At 49.0% G+C, this 16,286-nt stretch overlaps 4 protein-coding genes across 5 annotated transcripts; 1 reads left to right on the forward strand and 3 right to left on the reverse strand.

Moving 5' to 3' along the window:
- Positions 1-2,362: 2,362 nt before the first annotated feature.
- LOC133921583 (uncharacterized) lies at positions 2,363-7,465 on the reverse strand. 2 transcript variants are annotated; one of them, XM_062366523.1, is made up of 3 exons: positions 7,141-7,465; positions 3,526-3,899; positions 2,363-3,452 (listed from the first exon to the last, which is right to left on the reverse strand). In XM_062366523.1, exons 2-3 carry the CDS (start codon positions 3,862-3,864, stop codon positions 2,898-2,900), a joined length of 894 nt encoding a protein of 297 aa, XP_062222507.1. In that variant the 5' UTR covers positions 3,865-3,899; positions 7,141-7,465; the 3' UTR covers positions 2,363-2,897. The 2 variants fall into 2 exon arrangements, with proteins under 2 accessions (XP_062222507.1, XP_062222506.1); XM_062366522.1 differs by lacking the exon at positions 7,141-7,465 and having other exon boundaries at positions 3,526-3,972.
- On the reverse strand, positions 4,073-5,571 carry LOC133921581 (uncharacterized). Its single transcript, XM_062366521.1, has 2 exons — positions 4,879-5,571; positions 4,073-4,796 (listed from the first exon to the last, which is right to left on the reverse strand). Exons 1-2 carry the CDS (start codon positions 5,412-5,414, stop codon positions 4,103-4,105), a joined length of 1,230 nt encoding a protein of 409 aa, XP_062222505.1. The 5' UTR covers positions 5,415-5,571; the 3' UTR covers positions 4,073-4,102.
- A 1,106-nt stretch (positions 7,466-8,571) lies between the features above and the next one.
- On the forward strand, positions 8,572-9,978 carry LOC133921585 (heterodimeric geranylgeranyl pyrophosphate synthase small subunit, chloroplastic-like). Its single transcript, XM_062366526.1, has one exon. It carries the CDS (start codon positions 8,661-8,663, stop codon positions 9,696-9,698), a length of 1,038 nt encoding a protein of 345 aa, XP_062222510.1. The 5' UTR covers positions 8,572-8,660; the 3' UTR covers positions 9,699-9,978.
- A 768-nt stretch (positions 9,979-10,746) lies between these two features.
- Positions 10,747-15,791, reverse strand: LOC133921584 (mechanosensitive ion channel protein 6-like). Its single transcript, XM_062366524.1, has 5 exons — positions 13,652-15,791; positions 12,677-12,797; positions 12,285-12,578; positions 12,004-12,206; positions 10,747-11,352 (listed from the first exon to the last, which is right to left on the reverse strand). The coding sequence occupies exons 1-5, from the start codon at positions 15,613-15,615 to the stop codon at positions 11,070-11,072; spliced, it is 2,865 nt and encodes a 954-aa protein (XP_062222508.1). The 5' UTR covers positions 15,616-15,791; the 3' UTR covers positions 10,747-11,069.
- Positions 15,792-16,286: the final 495 nt, after the last annotated feature.

Genomic DNA, 16,286 nt, shown 5'->3' on the forward strand with positions numbered 1-16,286 from the left:
TGAAGCCTTAAATCATTATCATGGCTCATGGTGGTCTTCCCGAGCTTCTTCAGCAGCGGTACGACGAGAACCATAGGGGAAGGATGATATTCACAGGACAACAGGTACCACGTTTATATGTGCTATTTCATTGGTACGAGAATTTTGAACTAACGCTGTACATGTATTGGATAACTCATGCAGTTGGGTCCGTTACGAGCCCGGAGTGTGCACAAGATTAAGGAGTTGGACCCTCGATTCCACGAGCCACTCGCACGGGCGGGACTACTACCTTTCGCTCTCATGATGGACGGAGCTCCCATGGAGGTCGGTGGTAGGACACCTCTCCCGGCAATTGATGAGGCACTGCTCACAGGTCTCGTCGACCGCTGGCGTCCTGAGACACACACTTTCCACTTTCCTTTTGGTGAGATGGCAGTAACACTGCGGGACGTGGCCATGCTGACCGGGCTGCCAATAAGGGGTGCCCCGTTAATAGTTTCGCGACCCGCAAGGGAGCAGTGGAAGGGTTATGTTGCAGATAGGTAATTATTTGTTATGTAATGCATTTAAAATATTACAGTGCTATTAAAGCGTCATTGACCATCTGCATCTTATAGGTTTGGTGTGCAATACGACGGGAAGGATGCTGGCCTCTCCCTGTCCTGGGTTCATGGGCTGACACAGTTCGGTCCATGCCCACTGGATGCGGACGAGAATACACTTATGCAACACTATGAGGTGTACTTATACGTCCTGCTCGGAGGCATCATGTTCTGCAATACGGCAGGCGATTATGTCGTCCCACATATTGTATGGTTAGCAGCCCACCTCGCGTCACATCCTTATGAGCCTACATCTTACAGTTGGGGATCTGCAGTGTTGGCTGCAACCTACAGAGGATTGTGTGATGCAACCCAGCGAACAAAGAGGAAGGCAACCATTACAGGGTGCTTACATCTCTTACAGTTATGGAGTTGGGAGTACCTCCCGATTTCCAGACCTTGGGTGCTCAAGTGCTACTACCCAGTTCACATCATTGATGGCATTGCAGATGACATAAGGCCAACGATGGGGTATCGGTGGATTCATGCCAGGCTAAGATGGAGTCAGCAGCAAGACCATGGTAACTACTCCAGGGTGATAAGTGACCTGGACATCCTTAGCGCTGATCTAGTGGATTGGGATCCATGGCGTATGGCACGAGTAAAAGAAATTGCAGATGGTGGACTCCTGGCATCCTCTTGTAGCCGTGACGCAGACTTATGGTTGACCACATGCTTCTTGTTGTACATGAACTGCGTGGAAGTATATTCTCCAGAACGTGTACAGAGGCAGTTCGGGTACCGACAGGTGGTGCCTGTTCCAGCACCACGTGACGCCGGACGGGCGCATGAGTAAGTGTGTTATTGTATGTTGCCTTAGTACATTGGTTATCCATGTTAACAAATTATAACTGTTTATGTCACGTACAGGTGGAGCTCAAAGGGGGGCGGAGGCACGCAGGACTGGGCATCCAAGAATGCCGAGTACATACGGAGGTGGACAGAATCAGCTGCGGTGGATGTCATCATTACTGCTGGACAATACGACGAGGCCACGTACTGGGACTACCTTGCTTGGTACCGTCCGCGCACGCGTGCCACCTTACTCAGCGGACCTGTACAGCCGGGCCCCAGACCCTTCCCCGAGGATCGTGCCCGCCTACTTCATGTTGTGGTAAGTGATGCGTTACTTATTGAAGTTTTCTTTGGAAAATCTGTGTATTACTGACATGTCCCTCATCTTATACAGACTGAAGAGGCGTATGAGATGCATACGCAAGCGGATCAACCTTTTGGGGAACCAAGCAGGTCATCATCGCAGAGGGATCGTAACCCTCTCCGGGAGTACATGAGGACAAGAGGATCCCGCTTCCTAAACGCTATACGTGGTCTAGGTGGGTGTGCCCCGCAATGGAGGGGGTACGACCAACATGCCATGGACCCGTCTCGTGCCTCCCACAGCAGGCGATCCTCCCACAGCAGGCGATCATCCAGTGCTCGTGAGGAACCCGTCCGGTCAGAATCACGACATACATCTTCAGCTTCGGCGCGTCATGTCTCATGTTCCGGTGCTGAGGCCGAGGAGTGCACGCAGCCTCCTGCGCCCGAGCAGGTTACGCTGGGTTCACTAGCACCTCCGGCTACGATGACACCTCCGACTGCAGCATCTACTCATCAGGAGGACGTCGTTGACTACACGCAGCAGACCCCTTGCTGGAGCGACCCTAATGCTTTTGACTGGGGTGCTGCAATGCATGCGACCGCCACCTTCACTGATCTACTCGGCGGACAGTCCTCCTATGATCTCAATGAACCTGGAAGTTCACATTGGTACCAGCATGGCGAGCCTTCGGCACACTGGACTCCATCGGAGCACGTTCTAGGGCCGTCCACACTTCCGCACGAGGATCCTTCGGCATGGTACATGCAGAGCCGAGTAAGCGGGGCGGGATACACGTTCGGTGGGGTTCCCACAGGGCAGGCAGATGATGATGAAGACGACCAAGGGCACGCAAGGCAGGGGCCTGCGCAGGCTGCTGGGATGAGAGCCACACACCCGCCAGACGCTTACACGCCTGGAGATTGTGTGAGGCATCGTCGCCGTTGAGTAGCCAGGACAATTTGTCATGACACATGTATTATTGATTTTAATGTCGAGGTCATCCCTATTATGTCTTATTCACTGTATTGTTAATTTAAGAAATTCTCAGTACAGAGGAAACAATAGTAGTTGTAAAGCATAAGTAGCATGGAACCCGGTACAGAGGTTACACATAAAGAGCGAACAACAACAAACATTATCATGTACGATACGCCTAAAGAACATAATATCATGCCTTAAGGGAATAAAATATATAGGGTTACAATAGATGCTTAGGGCGAAGGAAAGTGGCGACGCAAATTAGCGTAAGAATTCCAGGTGCGATGGTCAAAGCTATCCGGGTAAGATAGTTGTCGTCTCCGAGGTGGTTCTGGGAAGTTGTAAAAATGAGTACGAGCAAATCCATCATCATTTTCAGGGTCATCGGTGTCCTCCGGAGATGGAAGCCTCGGAGGGCGGGGTCGTTGTGGCATGAAATCGTCGTCGTCGTCATCATCTTGAGGTTTCTCCGAGGTGGTACCACGTCCTATTTCCCTATCAGTTGTATGGCATCTCGATGTTGTGCGTGAACGTCTTCTTGCAGTGTTCCTAGAACTTTCTCCTGTATTTCTGTTCGAACGTCTAGGCATGGGGGGCATGAAATCGTCATCGTCTTCGTCCTCGTCATTATCTGGATGATTCGTAGAGGTCGCCTCTGTACCCCTTTGATTCGCTGACTGTCGTCGTCTTCTACGCGAACCAGGCATCACACCCCCGCCGAAGAGCATACACATCGTCAAGAAGTGTGAGATTTCTTTGTTGATCAACTGTTCGTCTTCCGGGAAAGCCTGACGCAGAAGAGGATCATTCGAATCAATGGAAATAAGATAAGTAGGGTGACCAAATGTTTATATGACATACCTGAATATGGGATGCATACTGGTCTGGCGACATTACTATCGTTCTTTGCCTCCTAGAGAAACCTATCACAGAAGGATGGTCGGCCAGTTCGCGGACCCTCAGATACATTTGACGCCGGTGATACAAGAGGGCCCTAAGGTCCTCGGTGGTTACACATTGGAGTGGCGCGGTTAACCTAGAACATATGGGTCTTGCATGCAATTTCGCCACGGCTTGGATTATGTTGTTCTCCTTTAACGGATCATCGTTTCCTTCGCGCACAACCTGTAAGGAGGCATTAAGTGCTATAGCGATCGTTGCAGGTGTCCATGGAAAGCCTGTACTAGAGGATCCCGCCATAGATTTCTTGCTCACTGACTACCTACGCTCTGTCTCTGCATCAAAACACGGATCCATGAATATTTAAGAAACACGAAATAAATAAATAAAATTACATTTACAATACAATGGTCATTTCTTGTCTAAAGGGGTACAGTGCAAACCACATAATGCACAATAAGTAGTACAACTAACAGGTGAATAACATTTTTCAATACAAAGTCTCTAAGACAGTTCAGTTTGACAGTGGGCTGATAGTTTACTGACGGGTCGGGCAAGTCCTCCTGTCATGTCCAGGTTGTTTGCAAAGTTTGCACCTGCGAAGGCCATCAACAGCATCTGCTTCATCCATGTCACCTTGCAGCCTCGTAGATCTAGGCCTTCCCGGATCTGTGCGTCGTGCTCGTGGATAAGGTAGCCACTTAGGGCCCTCGATCGATTTGTAGTTGGTTCCGATGTTAAAGGACCGCATCTTTGGAAGCCATGTGCTTCTCAATGCATCGATCGTGAAGTACGGTGATACGTACTGTGATCCGTCATTGCCACCTATGTCCCTGCAAGCGGCTAAGACATGCGAGCACGGGATATGGTGCAGTTTTGGCTTATTGCATGTGCACTTCACCTCGTTAGGTCCAAGTTGACATTGCTGCACGGTGTCCCCGGCGCTATACCCTGAAGCATACCTACGGCGGCACATGACCTCAAAGTCATTGTTGGCCAAGTCGTAGATCCTCGACCGATGAAAGTGTGCCTTGCTCTTCCTTCTTGATATGATTTGCTCCACCTTAGGTGAAAACCGTGTGCTGCACTTCATAGCAGCATTACCACGGTCTCGAAAGTAGTCCGCCGTTCTGTAGAATGTGAGCTCAATAATGGCACACAACGGGAGGCCCCGTACTCCCTTCAGGACATTGTTGAACGCCTCCGCTATGTTCGTTGTCATGATGGAGTACCTAACATGGGATACAATAATTTTAGAATGGCTATTTGCATAAGAATCGGTACAATATGATAATTACAATTCTATGCGCTAACCTGGCACCATGAGTGTCATGGATAAGGGCCCAACGCTCCGCCGGCTTCCCCGCTATCCACTGGCTAAATGTACCACGTGAACGACTAACGATAGTTTGGCCCCCAACCATTTGCGCCCGCAGTTGATCCTCCCCTGCTTGCTGGTCTGCCATCATCTTGCGAGTGGTCTCATTTAACTCTCTCCATATCTCATTGAACTTCGCCTGCTGGTTCTGAAGACATAGCCCTTTGAATCTCTTTACAAGCGACTTGCTGCGGTACCTTGTGTACAGGTTCGCACCCAAGTGTCGCATGCACCATCTTCTCTCCACATCAGGCCATGCAATGGAGCAGTTTGTGCTATCATGCAGCACGTCCAACGCATGCAGAAGACCCTTGTTGCGGTCTGAGATGACGCAAACTCGTTCCCTATTTCCCACGACACGTGTCCTTACCAAGGTGAGGAACCACAACCAACTATCATTGTTTTCACTCTCAACCATTGCAAAGGCGAGAGGAATGATCTGATTATTTGCATCCGCCGCCATTGCTGTCATAAGGGTACCATGGAACTTGCCGCTTAGAAATGTGGCATCCACGCATACAACCGGCCTACAATGCCTGAATGCTTCGATGCATTGTCCAAAGGACCAGAATAACCTAATGAGGTATCGGTCAGTGGTGCTATATGACCCATCATCTAGCCTGATCGGCTCATCCGCCATAGCCCACTGAGTCCCTGGATTCGTCATGGCAATCTTCTGCAGCAGTCTCGGAGCATTGTTGTATGACTCTTCGAAGCTTCCAAACAGCATCTTCAACGCCTTCTGCTTCGCTCGCCACGCGGTGTGGTAATTGATAAGCATGCCAGTCTTAGTGTGCACCTCCCCCATAATCGATTTTGGCGACAAACAAATTTCTGTGCCAATAAGCGTGATGAGGAGTTGGGCTACGAACCTCGCATCAACGGCGTGGCTCACATTCCTAATAGCCTCTTCGCTGCATGTATGTGGGGTGTGTCTACTAATCACAAAATAGTTCTCATATTTCGGCTGATGTGCTCGTACGAAGTAAGGGCAATTCGGGTGCTTCGTACACCTGACCTCATACTCCGTAGGGTTAGACCGGGCGCACTTGTGGTCCCTTCTTGTTATTACAGCATAGTTGCTAATAAAATGGATGACCTCCCCTCTGTTACGAAACTGTTGCCCGACCTGAATGTCGCTATTCTGGTATCCCCAGTTAGATAAGGTGTTATACTCAACGACGACACACTCCAGGAGCCCAGTACCACGAAAGTACTGGATCGCCGGGACCGGGTCATCATTGTCAGCAGCTTCTTCATCCCCGCTACCACCGTCTTCATTATCCATGCATCCTGCATCGACCTCACCAGGGTCCACTCTACCTCCCTCTCTACTGGAACTGCCCTCCCCGACATGCCCTCCATCCTCTTCATGCATCACCTCCTGGCTTGAGCCTTCCACAGTGGTCACTGCATCACCTTGCACCAGTCGTGACACTATGTTTACGTACACCGCCATATCAAAGTTCTCCTCCAATGCCTTGCGTGAGTACAAAGCCCATGCGTTGTTCCTACTCATCTCGAACAACGTATGGACAATGACCGAGCTATTTGGAACAAGCCGCGGCCGTACACCCTCTAAGACAACAGTATGGGACTGCTGGTTCACACGCAAAAGGCGCATAATATGTGATTTCAGGCCATCTAGATCAATAGGTACCTCAACCGAACTCTCTATGTGCTGGCAGTTCTGAATTGTTACAAGTCTCCCGTGCAAAACTGTGGGACGTTCTCCATAATAAATATGGAAAATCATACCGTATCTCCTAAATAAATATACATGTAATAAATAATAAGTACAAAAATAATACTAATTAAATAGTGCAATATACAACTAATATGCATCTTTGTTGCTACTGGACACTATCTTCTACGGTTCTACCAAACCTAAGTGATTAAACTAATTAATCAAGTTAATTGATTAATTATATTACTTTAATAAAACTAATTACCTAGATTAAATCCCGTAAATTCATGTTACTATATTAAGTAAAGAATCTAATCACACTTACTAATAAAAATTATATAACCCAACTAAATCATTAATTTAAATACTCTAATTTACCAAAATAATATAATTAATCAAATGTACTTGAATGAATTTAACAATATACTGACAAAATGATTAATATACTTCTGAACGAACTAAGAAAAATCTAATTATAATTACTAATTAACTACGTAATCTAAAAACTTACCTTAAGGAAATTGAGTGCGGCTGCTGCTCGTGTTGATCCTCTCCGGCTGCCCCCTCTGCTCGAGCTGCTTCTCCTAGCGTTGCTCCGTTGCTACTCTCTTCTCTCCACTGCTGCTCTCTTTTCTTCTCCCTTCTCTCCACTGCTGCTCTCTTTTCTTCTCCCTTCTCTCCTTTGCTGCTCTCTTCTCTTCTCCCTTCTCTCCTTTGCTGCTCTCTTCTCTTCTCCCTTCTCTCTTCTGCGAGCCAGGGCTTTTATTAAGCGCAAAAGCAGCATCCCGCTGGCACGCACACACCGAAAGCATCGACAAGACGTGAAAGTGACATGATGTACTGAATTCGGCAACTGAGGTGCCGAATACGGCACTGTGGGCTGTATTCGGCACCTCAGTTGCCGAATACAGCAGAGTACAGGGTGTATTCGGCAACTGAGGTGCCGAATACGGCCCACAGTGCCGTATTCGGCACCTCAGTTGCCGAATACGGTGTTTTCGGATTTTCAGTTTCCGAAATTCCAATTTCGGTATTTGAGATACCGAATACGAGTGCTAGATTTGCAAATACGTCGACATGTTGTCTATTTTCGCAAATACGGTCGCGTATGTTGTCTAAATTCCCAAATTTGCCTCCTTTTTGTCATAGAATCGTGAACTGTTGTTGCCGATCCGAAAATTTAACCTCATCAGTGGTGATGCCTAATATGGATATCGGACCAGTAATTAGATATCTAAGAAAATGCGGATGTCTGGCTGACACAAGGGCCGTGCTCAGTTTCTAAAAAAATAACCTAGCCTATAACCAATATCTCTTCTTTATATAACTAGTGTTTTTGGTTGTCATAATGTTATTGCATTGTTAATATTGCACATTATTGAACATATTGATCTAATTTATTGCAAAAGTTAGCATGGAACACGAGAGGTGCAATTTTTCAAGCGAGTGAAAATCAACGAAATTGCACTCCACGTCTTAGGATAGTCAGATGATTATCCAATTAGCAATTCGTCTTTTTACCTCCATTTCATTTATCCCTTACTGCTCTTCTTTGATCTCTAGCTCGCTCCTGCCCCCACCCTGCTCTTCCGTATCTGACAACGCTCCAGCTGACACCCATTGTTAGTCAGGCCGCCATGCAAGACATGCCTTTAAGCTCAGAGACCCTTTGGACATAAAACTTAAATCCCCTTTTGAAATCCTTGCTCACGGATGGCGTGTAAATCACATCAAGTATAATTTTATCTATTTTCAGTTGATAGATGCACAGTAAATATGATGAAATACTGTATTTCACACTTGTAATACTGTATTCCACACTTAGATATTATGATATCGATGCACAGTAAATATGATGTGATACTGTATTCCACACTTGCAATATGGCGTGAAATACACATATCAAACACCCCTGATAACGGGGATGAGTGGAGAAAAACCTAACCCAAAGGCGAGTAACGACATCTGCACCATCACTACGCACCCAAATCCACGAAACCACATCCGAACCCCAATCTTCCCAAATTCCCTATGGCGATGGCTCTCTCCTCCCTCTTCCTCTCCTTCCCCCTCCTGAAGCTCCCCTCCACCGGCCCCAAATCTCACCGCTTGCTCCCCGTCCGGGCCTCCTCCGCCGCGTCCGCCGCGTCCGCTTCTTTCAACCTGCGCCGCTACTGGACCTCCCTGATCGCCGAGGTGGAGTCCGAGCTCGACGCCACGATGCCCATGCGCCCGCCAGAGAGCATACACTCCGCCATGCGCCACGCCGTGCTCCCGGGTGCAGGCAAGGAGGGCGCCGCCAAGCGCGCGCCCCCCGTGCTCTGCGTCGCCGCCTGCGAGCTCCTCGGTGCGTCGCGTGCGGCCGCACTCCCGGCCGCCGCGGCGCTCGAGATGCTCCACGCGGCGTCGCTCGTGCACGACGACCTGCCCTGCTTCGACGCTGCGCCCACGAGACGCGGACGCCCCTCCACGCACGCGGCCTACGGAACCGACATGGCCGTCCTCGCCGGCGACGCGCTCTTCCCACTCGCCTACACCCACGTCATCTCCCACACCCCATCCCCCGATCCGGTCCCCCACGCCGTCCTCCTCCGCGTCCTCGCGGAGCTCGCGCGCGCCGTGGGATCCACCGGCATGGCGGCCGGCCAGTTCCTCGATCTGGCCGGCGCCGCCGCCCTCGGCGAGGCCGTGGTCATGCAGGTCCTGACCAAGAAGTTCGGCGAGATGGCCGAGTGCTCCGCTGCCTGCGGCGCCATGCTCGGCGGGGCCGGGCCCGACGAGGAGGCCGCGCTGCGGCGCTACGGCCGCACCATCGGCGTCCTCTACGAGCTCGTCGACGACGTCCGGAGCGCGTCGGGGAACGGCAAGATGAGGAGCAACGCCAGCGTCCTGCGCGCGCTGGGCATGGACCGCGCGCTCGGCATCGTGGATGAGCTCAAGGCGCAGGCGAAGACGGAGGCAGACAGGTTCGCGGACAAGTACGGCGATCGGGTGCTGCCCTTGTACAGCTTCGTGGACTACGCAGTTGAGAGAGGGTTTGAGCTCCAGGATGCAGCGCCAACGCCTTAACTGAAGAGTGGATGCTCCCGGTTTTCACTGAACATTGGAGCTAGTGACATGTACATGGGTCTGATTCTGAAATTCATTGAGTGATTCATATGCGAAATTCTAATCCCTGCTATAGATGTTTAGAACCTCGAATTCGTAATTTGGTGAGAGATTCATATGTTATTCTCATCCCTGCTATAGATCTTAGAACTTCGAACTTGGGGTTGATGTTTCGGTTGAACTTTGATAAATAAAAGGCACACTTTCTGATAAATATATGCTCATACAACTGTTCTGTTTAGTCATCGGTGGTACCAGTTCTTTCTGATTTCGTGTGTTCTGTTGGTTTAGTTGGGATGAGTTCACCGTGGTGGTAGAGATATCGATTAAGGTCTGAGATGGAACATCTGCTATATAAGATCTGGAGTTCTTGAACGAGAAATGTAAGTTCAACTTGCCAACGTAATTTTCTGAAGTTAAAGTCTAAAGGAGAAGAAAAGTTCAGAACTTCAGATACAAAGCAGTCCACCAACATCCCCATTTCGTCACTACTGCTCCAGTTCTTATGGCAGAGCACTGCTTCGCCATCTCTCCACTGTGCTGCAGCACCCAAAACCCACATCTCCACTGCCACTGTCGGCATCCCGCATCCTGATTCCATCCATTCTGCTTTGGCACCTGGCCGGCGCGAGCATTACTTTGCACGATGGCGATGGCGATGGCAACTAGGAATCAGGTGGTGCCCGGCGCTTCACATGCAGCCGAGCCGAGCCTTTCCCATGCGACGCCAACGATTTGGACGGCAGGTGGCTGCGCACCTGCGCCAGAATAACTAGCTTTCGAGGCGGACGGGATCAGAACCATGGAATCAGATGCCGCGCACGGCAGGCGGCGCCACACCCGCAAGCGGAGAAACAGGCTCCATCCAGGAGCACCTGCCATGTACACTCGAGGAGATGGGCGAAGTTGCAGTCGTCCGCTCGCGCGGACCAGCTGCCATCGGTTCTTCACCAGATTTGGACAGAGTTGAGTCAGTTCAACAATTGGATCGGCAATTCGGCACGCGCAATTTCAAGTTTGCCTATACAATGCCATGCCATATTTGCCATCTTTAATTACCACTGTCGCCAAGCCACCGTTTTCCATCAAATGTACCGAAGCTATCTATCATCACGCAACAGAATACATTAATTACAGGGTGCACAAGTGACGGCTGCCCCGCTACATGCTAATCTGCCCACTAACGGGGAGTAGTTGCTACCAAGCCCTTGCAGCTCAAACCACTTGCTACTTCGCTGGCTTCCGCCAAGATCTTGCAGCTAAAATCAATCCATGGAAGGTAACACACCATCTGCAATCTCATAGCTCAATGGTCTGGTCTTTGTTACAGCTTCAAGAATAACTCCATGTTGTAGGCATCCTTGTGGACTGGATGGGAGGCGCATTCCGTACATTCACATCAAGCGGCAACATCCGGTACTCGATGTCGAGGTCCTTCGATACTTTGATCATCTCCTGGAGCACCAGCTCCCTCCTCACGAACCTCATCCCCATGTCCTGGAAGTTGAGTGTGTGCCGGAGCCATATTGATACTTTCAGCTTGTTGGTGTCATCGACATCCCGTAGGACAACCATGGCTCCCGGGTACCAATGTTCCTTGTTGTTGTCTATGTAACTGCAATTTACAAGTGAAATCGTTGATTAGGTCAATGTAGTAAAATCAGAAGCAAAATTAAACCCAAGTGCCTAATGAATTTCTATGAATCAGTAGCAGCAAATTTGCTATTAATTAATACTCCCCACGTTCAAATCCAGGGTTCATTTCTCTGATCAACTCATTTATTCGTGGTCTCTGCAGTAGATTTTGTAAGAAAAACATATTTGAAAGGTTTTCTATTAAAGTCCTTTTAATCTGAGCTATGCCGGCCCTCTCTATCGTCAACTAAATCCTTTCCGCCTACCATCACATACTAGCCCACCACATGTGCGATTGTGCAAACTTCTCCCAGTCTCCCTTGCCATCACACAGGCAGCACAGTGCCTCGACTACGTCTTTGCAGCACCTTACTATAGTGTTTCTACAGATAATAGGATTTGGATGTCTCCCTCGCGAGTGAGGAACTGAGGATCCAGGCTGCCTCGCTCACCCAATTTGCTACGACACATGTTCTCACATCAAGCATAAAAGTGTAAATTCTATAGTCCACTAGAGATAGAAGGAAATACCCAAGATCACATTTTACATTCTTTGCCAATGCGCTCATAGCTTAAGTGTTTAAGAAGTCTGATACGATCAAAACAACTAAGGAGGAAAGATGATACGTACCGTAGTATTCGTTCCTTCATGAGGGCCAGTTTCTCCACTGGGGTAGCAACATGAATGGAAAAGTCAATCCCTTCTCCCATATCAGGACTTCTGTAGTAATTCATGATTGGTTTGGTGGCAAGTACACTGTTTGGATAATAGATCTTCAGGTTATCATATCGGAGAAACACGGTTGTCATGATATTCATTTCCTCAACAACCACCTGAAATCAAGGCAGTGAAATTCCTGTCAATAAGTGTGAGAAAACATTCGGTGGACAAAGAGCAAGAAGATTAACTACCTGAACATCTTCAATTTCACAACGATCCCCAACATCAAAAGGATGCATCACGAACAAGAACACAATCGCCTCAAAAACTGTCTTCAGAGTATTTCCAAATACGAAAACTACCACAAGAAGTTGTGAACTGAGGAAGACAAAGAAATGCGTTGTTGCTATGCCCAGAATTAGAAGGCAGAGAGCAAACACAATGATCCCAACGAAAACATTAGCCATCAGGTTGAGCTTGTTTACTGCAGTTTTTGTATCGTTAAGTGTTAAGGCAAGAGCTTTGCGCTCTCTAAATGCATTCACCTACAGGAGAATCCATATGAAAATGTTAGTACAGTCATCTTCAGAACCCGTTATAACTCCACTTTGCACATTAAGAAGCGCGGTGACAAAATCATTACCACCCAATTCTTGAGAGACCTCTTGCTGACCCTGTTCTCCTGTGCTCCTTCAAAAAGATTAATTGCTTTGATGACTTCTTCCTGCCTCACGAATTGCATCAAGTCTGACAAGTATATGTACCTGCATTATTCGCACATTAAAGATAAATTGTTGAACCAGCAAGTTGCCATTACGCTTTGAACTACAAGATTTGGAATACTAAAACAAGAGCATTTTAGTTAAACATTTCTGAATTTCTGTAATTCTTATTTGCAATAAACATTAAATAACTGCAGCGGACTACGACGACAATCAACTACTATATACTAAAGTGTATGGAATATCTGAATTCTCATTACTGTAGCTATTGTAGCAGTGGGCCATGTGTATGTACATGTATACACACGTGTATATATATATACACATACATATAGGTATACATGTATACATATATACATATGTATATATATATATATATATATATATGTAATTTTCTTTTTCGGAAAATTCTAGAAAAATGTCGAAATGAATATTAGTTACATTAATAAATTGGCTGAAAAAAACTAAAATGTAAAGAAAAATATCTAAAACTCAAAAAAATTTAGGTTAGTATTACTTCCACCTAAATGTTAAAACTATGTGCATGCATAAAAGTACTATTGTTTTCTCCATAATTAATTGAATGTATTTAACATTAATAATTTTATAAAAAAAATATTGAAATGTACAAAATTTGTGAATCTAATTTTTTTAGTCTTCTTTTATCGTGCTCTACACAGTATAATAAAAACAGGCGCGCGTAGACGCGGCAATCAGACTAGTTAGCATAGTATCCCTGAGGAATAATCACACATCAGCTCATATCACGAGCAGAAATTCCTACATTACAGACAAACTGTAGTGTTTATATGATCATGACAAAAAGAACTGGCAACGATGCAACCTGCAAATTAAGAGATAAGAACATCTAACTGAGATAATGAAGAAATACTTACTTGGAGCCAGGTTTCCCTACATTGTGAAAGATTTTCTTGGCAGCTATCTTTGCCTCATATTCACTGCGAATCTGTGTCGCTGATTCACCCCCCTCGCCTGTTGCCTGCTGTATCTGCTCATCCATTGTCATTAGTGTCCCAAACCGAACAATCCTCATCAACTTCTTCATGTTCCAAGCTGAGACGTTTTTCTGGTTGAGCCTATGAAGCTTGTCAATAGGGATCCCCTCTCCTTTCTCCTTCGACAGTTGCTTGCTACCTTCTCCCTTTGGCATGATCCCTGATAACCGAATACTCCTTTGCCCAGAAACATTCTTGGTTGGCACCACCCTACGAAGCTCATTCGGGATGGTTGCGCCTGCACGTTGGAGCTCGTGAACCTCCTCAAGCACATCGTTTTCATCAACTAATGGCGGCCCAGAAAGTGTCTCTATGACATATTGGTTGAGCAATGCCTCCTGAATCCGATCAAAATATGCGGAGACATGGAAGGACGAGGCCAGCACCTTGAGCAGCAGCGTCTTGGCAAGGCGGACCAGCGTCGCGACGAGGAAGCAGAATAGTATCTTGGTCACGTAGCGCATCACTGGAGTGTTTGTCTCCTGCTGGACGTTCTTGTCAAACAAGAAGTGCCAAGAGGCAAGCACCAGGCCGAGCCAGAGCGCATTCTGCACGGCGCTGCGCATGCCATACACAAAGTAGAGCACACGCTTCCGCAGCAAGAAGTTGCGTTCGACACCGAACACGGCAATCCTGATGACCCATCCGGAGACGAGACGGCCACAGATGAGCACAAACACCAGGAGCTTCCACTTCCAGAGGTGCAAACCCCACACCTTCTTCTCGGACAAGATCCTTATGCTAAGGCTGCACGCTAAAGCCGCGATGATGACGAACAAGCTGACCCACTGCAAGATGGTCAGAGAGTCCAGCTTCCCACGCTTGAAGTCGTCGGGAATATCCTCGTTCATGAATGGGTCCTCCTCCTCGTCCATGGGACCTGACTTGCCCAAGGGGCCGGACATAAGCCCCGAGAAGAGCTGGCCGGACTTTGTAGGAGTCCGCAAGACAGACGACCTCCGCTCCTCGTCGATGACTGGAGCCGCGGCGGGTGCCGGTGCCGGTGCCGACTGCGGCTGCGGCGGCGGGTCCATGAGCCGGGAGCGCGTCTTGGCTCGCAGCAATGGTCCCGCTCCCGCAGCGGTGGAAGTAGATAAGCAGCGTACCAGCTTGCAGCCGTCGCCGGCACTGGAATCGGAGGAAGATGACGACGTGGAGAGCCGCTTTTGGGGTTCATGGAAGGAGACATGGGCATCCCGTTCGAGCGAGCTAGAGAAGGACGTCTGCGCGCGCAGCTGCGCCGTCCTCCCGAGCTCCTCCATTTCCATGTCGGGGTCGAGAGACATCTCGTCGCCGGACGCCGCCTGCTTCCGGAGGAAGTTCCCGATGAACCGCGTAGCCGGGTCCTCGCCTCCCTCGCCCGCGGCGTTCGCCGGCTGCGGCGACAGCGAAAGGGACGACGCCTGCGATGAAGACGACGGCGCCTGCGGCGGACGGTTCTTGAAGCTAAACGCCTCGGTGGCAGCGCTCCCGTCGCCGCCGCCGCCGTCATTATTCCAGAACTCGTAGCTCCCCTCCCGCAACACCTTGGCCGGAGATCGCGGCGAGCTAGTCCCGCTCGACCTCGTCCTGCTTGCCGCCCTCGGCGTGCTGGCCATCGAGTTGGTGCTCGAAGTCGCATTCCCCGCCCCTCCGCCTCCCGCGCAGTGGAAGGAGAACGGGGCGTGCCCGTTCCCGTTCCCATCGATCTTCACGACGACCTCCCGGCGGTTGCCGCCGTCGCTGCCGGCCAGTATTGGTCGCTCCTCGTGGGACCGCGGGTCCAGCGTCCCCGACCCCGGCCTGGACAACGACTTGCCGGACCCGTGCGACCGCAGGCTGCTCTTGCGCAGCACCTGGTCCATCGCCTCGCCGCCGGCCAAGGTCGAACCAAACAATCTCCAAAGATAGGCAACACGGCTAATCAGCTAGCTCGCCCCGCTCCCTCCTCCCCTTTTCCGCGCTTGCTATATTATGCTAGCAGTAGCGACTCGTGAATAAATAGCGCGTTGCTGGTTCAGTGCTCGCGGCGATGCTGTCTCCGAGACGACGGAAAGTTCCAAAACAACGTGGAGCAAGCCGCAAGATTCCGGCGCCATTTCACGGGTGAAATAGCCCGCTCATACAGTAACTCTTAATTTTCTTTTTTTTTAAAAATTCTCCGCAATTTTCTTTTTTGAAAAGTTTTTAAAAAAGTTATCAAGACACGTTATTTTCTGAATAAGTTTTTCGAATACTTTTTTCAAAAAATTAAAGAGAAAAGATTTTAGAAAAAATTTGCTCAGAAAAGTTATTTGAATTCTTTTAAAAAATCTAAAAATAAAAAGTAGACTGTCAACGGGGCGGCCTGAACAAAGCCGCGCTCGTGAAAAAGAATTTCTGACCTTTATGCCTGCGCAGCGCGCCTGGAGCCGCGTCCCGTCATCCCATGTAGGCAGCGTGTCATTGGAGCGTCGCGTACTTGGCGAGGCATGGCGGGGGTTCGGTAGGATGCGCAATTAGAGCATCTCCATCCGGCCCCCTTTCCCACTCCTTA

Source organism: Phragmites australis, chromosome 6 (genome assembly GCF_958298935.1).
Source record: "Phragmites australis chromosome 6, lpPhrAust1.1, whole genome shotgun sequence".
Classification (NCBI taxonomy): Eukaryota; Viridiplantae; Streptophyta; class Magnoliopsida; order Poales; family Poaceae; genus Phragmites; species Phragmites australis.

Excerpts from the sequence above, each read along its gene's own strand:
- LOC133921584 (XM_062366524.1), bottom strand. The coding sequence starts at position 15,615 with ATGGACCAGGTGCTGCGCAAGAGCAGCCTGCGGTCGCACGGGTCCGGC. Across the intron at positions 12,798-13,651 it reads GTAGGGAAACCTGGCTCCAA|GTACATATACTTGTCAGACT; the intron begins GTAAGTATTTCT and ends CGAATAATGCAG. Across the intron at positions 11,353-12,003 it reads ATGAAGGAACGAATACTACG|TTACATAGACAACAACAAGG; the intron begins GTACGTATCATC and ends TGTAAATTGCAG.
- LOC133921583 (XM_062366523.1), bottom strand. The coding sequence starts at position 3,864 with ATGGCGGGATCCTCTAGTACAGGCTTTCCATGGACACCTGCAACGATC. Across the intron at positions 3,453-3,525 it reads AGTATGCATCCCATATTCAG|GCTTTCCCGGAAGACGAACA; the intron begins GTATGTCATATA and ends CTTCTGCGTCAG.
- LOC133921585 (XM_062366526.1), top strand. The coding sequence starts at position 8,661 with ATGGCGATGGCTCTCTCCTCCCTCTTCCTCTCCTTCCCCCTCCTGAAG.
- LOC133921581 (XM_062366521.1), bottom strand. The coding sequence starts at position 5,414 with ATGACAGCAATGGCGGCGGATGCAAATAATCAGATCATTCCTCTCGCC. Across the intron at positions 4,797-4,878 it reads CATGACACTCATGGTGCCAG|GTACTCCATCATGACAACGA; the intron begins GTTAGCGCATAG and ends ATCCCATGTTAG.